This window comes from Nestor notabilis, unplaced genomic scaffold (genome assembly GCF_000696875.1).
Source record: "Nestor notabilis isolate BGI_N333 unplaced genomic scaffold, ASM69687v1 scaffold8535, whole genome shotgun sequence".
NCBI classification, from domain to species: domain Eukaryota; kingdom Metazoa; phylum Chordata; class Aves; order Psittaciformes; family Psittacidae; genus Nestor; species Nestor notabilis.
In genome coordinates, this window is record NW_009927821.1 from 36543 (window position 1) to 40168 (window position 3626).

At 44.2% G+C, this 3626-nt stretch overlaps 1 protein-coding gene across 1 annotated transcript in view; it reads right to left on the minus strand.

Annotated features, from left to right (window-relative positions):
* The window catches only part of HEG1 (heart development protein with EGF-like domains 1), a 20887-nt gene extending 18954 nt beyond the window's left edge, over positions 1 to 1933 (minus strand). Inside the window, exon 1 of the mRNA XM_010014231.1 lies at positions 1651 to 1933. Within this exon, the coding sequence (XP_010012533.1) occupies positions 1651 to 1933 (283 nt within the window). The remainder of the gene's footprint in view (positions 1 to 1650) is intronic.
* Between the last annotated feature and the right edge of the window lie 1693 nt (positions 1934 to 3626).

The following is a 3626-nucleotide window of genomic DNA, read 5'->3' on the forward strand; positions in this document are numbered from 1 at the left end:
GTAGCTACAGAGGTGCTTGCTTGATCGCTATCGTTGGACTGTGAGACTGATGATGGTGATGAAAACAGAGGCAATAAAGATGCTAATGAATAAGATGGGGAAAGTAATGAGGAAGTGGGCAAGGAGGATGACAAAGCCTGAAGAGGGGGTGAAGATGCCATCACAGAGGACAAGAGTGGCTCAGATGACTCTGCTGATGTAAACAGATAATTTGGTGCTGGTGTTGATGACAGCGAGTGACGCAGAGATGACAGTGAGGAAGAGGCTGGAAATGCTGATGAAGATAAAGATGACTTGCCAGCGGTCAACAACCCGGAGTCAGTGTTGAAGAGAGTTGTATGTTGTACGCTGCCTGCAGAAGCAGAAGTCAACTGTTTGGAAGAGTGTACTAGCAACGGCTCTGTAGATGGTTCAACAAAGCTGCCATCACTGGTTATATTGCTCCTCCTGTCCTGTGCCACAGAAGATTTTGATGAATCAGAGAGGTTGGAAATTTCAGAAAAAAAGGTGGAACTTTCTGAGGAGTCAGCAGAGGTGCTGCTATTCGAGATAGACAGGAGGGTCCTTTCTCCTCCTCTGGTATATGTGGTTGAAATGTATGTGCCATCCGTATGAGAAACCGAGGTCCTTTTCTCAGCATCAATGCTACTGACTGACTGATGACTACTTGAAAAGCCTGGAGTAAAAGAACAAAATATATTAGAAAGATGGAGTAATACGAAAGTACTTTGATGTCATATTAATTTGCTAAATACATAAAATGTTCTTGTTTGTGAACAGGCCATGCTCTTCAAAAAATTCAGAGCATCGTCCAAACATCGGTATTAAATTACGACTCTTCTGCACTTAATTGGTTCTAAAATGGTGAACTCGGACAGATACAAGGCTCCTGTGAAATGCGTAGGTTTCTAAAACACTGTCCTTCCAGTATTGCTTTTCTAATGTGATTGAGCGCTTATCCTTCCATGATATTTTGTGGCAAGCTAAGCAGGAAAACCTATCTGTTCTCTTTATCACTTGTAATTTATGAAACTCATATCCTCTCCTTTTTGTCCTCAATTCCCAGCTAAAGAATATCCATTTTCTTCCATTGATTTGTTTCTAGACACAGTGATCTTCATGCTTCTGCAGGGTTAATTTATTGCGTTACGTTACTTTGCAGCTTATCATGAACTCACTGATTGAAAACTTTGCAGTCAGGAAACCCTAAATGATCACCACATCAGTCTGCAAAATAGTCAGATTATCTACTATAAAAGGTGCAGTCAATTTCAGGATGTACAGCTAAGTTCAGCAATCTCTAAAAATAAAAAACAGGGTATTGAGATGTTGATTTAATTCTACAATTCACTTAGGTCATCATGAAACACTTGAAATTATCACCCAAAAGAAACCACTTAGGATGCAAAAAAATAATAAGGACATCAAAACAGGAGAGTTTCCCTGCTCTGGTTCATGGCTTCACCTCCAGAATGATTCCCAGCTAGAGAGGTCTGGTTTTGAGTCCTTTGATGAAAACTTTCCCCTGAATGAACCCTCAGGTGGCATTGCATATACTAATGAATGAGAATTTTGAGTAAAACATAGATAAATGCAGCTCAATGTGAACTTCTCCCCGCCCCAAATGTATGCTGGGAGACACCAACTTACTTGTGAGATCGTTTTGGACAGAAGAGTAAGGGGGTATCTTGGAAGAACGCGTGAAGAGTGTCTCTGTTGCGAAGCCCCTGCTGCCGGTGGAGGCATTGGTTGTCCCACTCTGCTCCACTGACACCGGCTGAGCTGGCACCGGAGAGCTGTCAGTTTCAGCATAGGAAGCAGAGCTCTCCGTGCTGCCAGCCAGCACACCATCCGTCACCGAGTGCAGCGTCCTCTCTCCATCCCCAGCAGACCTGGATGAACTGTACACAGGATCAGTGATGGGGCTGGACATCCTTTCCTCGGCACTCAAGCTGCTTAGGGAGTGATGGCTGCTGCCCACAGCTGGAATAGGATCGAAAAGCAGGCATCTGATTTTATCATCTCAGAGTAGACAGCACTTGTGAGTTCTACAATAATTCTGCTTGGAAATGCAGATTAATAAAATTGCACAGATAAACAAAGATTAAATACAGATTAAGAAGTTCTCATATGTATATCACCTTAAATGTGGATTTAATACAAAAGCTTGTTCTAAAGAAAGTGAGAGAGACAATCAGTACCATTAGAGTCATAACAGCATATTTATGTTATTCATAGTCATCACCACAACCCAGGCAGGTAGTAGATGTGTCCTACAGCAGGAAGTTACACATCTCATTCCTGAGATTTTTTTGTTAAGGATCAACAGCTGCAGATATACAATACCAAGGAGCAGAATCACCTCTGCTTATAAATACTGATCACAATACCCACAACAGGTCTGACATGTTGGTGGTCATATTAACTCCATGAGGGTTTCCCCAAGGGGGGAAAGGAGAGGCAGTAGGTTTTTTTCTATTTCAAACTCCACTCCAAAGTTCAAGAAAACTCACCTGAAGGTACATGGGTGGCAGAGAAGTAGGTGGATGAAAGGGTGACCTTGGGCTCTGGGTACCCTGCTTGGCTGGATGAGAAGTGTCCTGCTCCAGGCCATGCTGTGGAAGATGGGAGGAGGCTAGTATGGGGCTCCCTGGCCATGTCTGGGTGAGACGTGGGGCTTTCTGCTGCTGTGCTCCACATGCCACGGTTAGCTACAGCCTTAGATGTCCCTTTCTTGTGGCTGGAGAGTGTGGTCGAGACATATATGGTCTCAGTAGGAGCACCAGAAACTCTTCTTCCTCCCCCTGGAACTGCAGATCAGATATATACATAGATTTATATAACAATATTTATTTTGCATATTAATAATACTTTTGAAACCTCTACAGGGACTAAAATCTGAATATGTCAATTCCCACAGTGGAGGTGTCACTTGGTGACCAACATGACTTATTTGCTAAGTGAGGTTCTCAGGCAGTCTGTACTTTCCCCTTTTACTTTTCTGGTATTTTTACACCAGAAAAATAAAACAGATTAGAGTGTGTGGTGTTTCTGAAGGAGAATGGTGGCAGGAATGTAGGAACTAGTCTTGAAGGTCCTGCAGAAAATTCCCTTGGGCAGACCAGTAGCTTTCAAACCTGCTCTGATGGGACCCTGGCAGCAGAGCTGAGGCTGAAACACACGATAACTGGGATATAAGGAATGGGAAAAGGTCCACCAATTCCTTGCCACATCTCATGCCAGGCTTCCCTGGTTTGAGGGCTGAGGTCAAGGCTACATGGCAGTCTTCACATACGGCCCAGAAGAGCCGCCTGGTTACCTAGTTCCCAACACAAGAAGCTCTGCCCCGAGTGCCATGAGGTGAATAGCTCACCAGCTATGCCATGCTCAGACACCCTTCACTATAAACCAGCCTCACTAAAAAGGCAAATCTAGTTTAAAGCTAGATGACTTGGGAGCTCAGGAGGGTGGCAAGGAGCAGGGATGTCCTCCAGATCAAACCTGGAAATCACAAGACCCACCTGAAGCACTCGGTGGAGAAAATGGCACTGAAATGCTGGGATAAAATGCAGGCAGTGGCTTTGTTGCAAGCTCAGAAAGTCCACCACCACTCTGTGAAACACTGC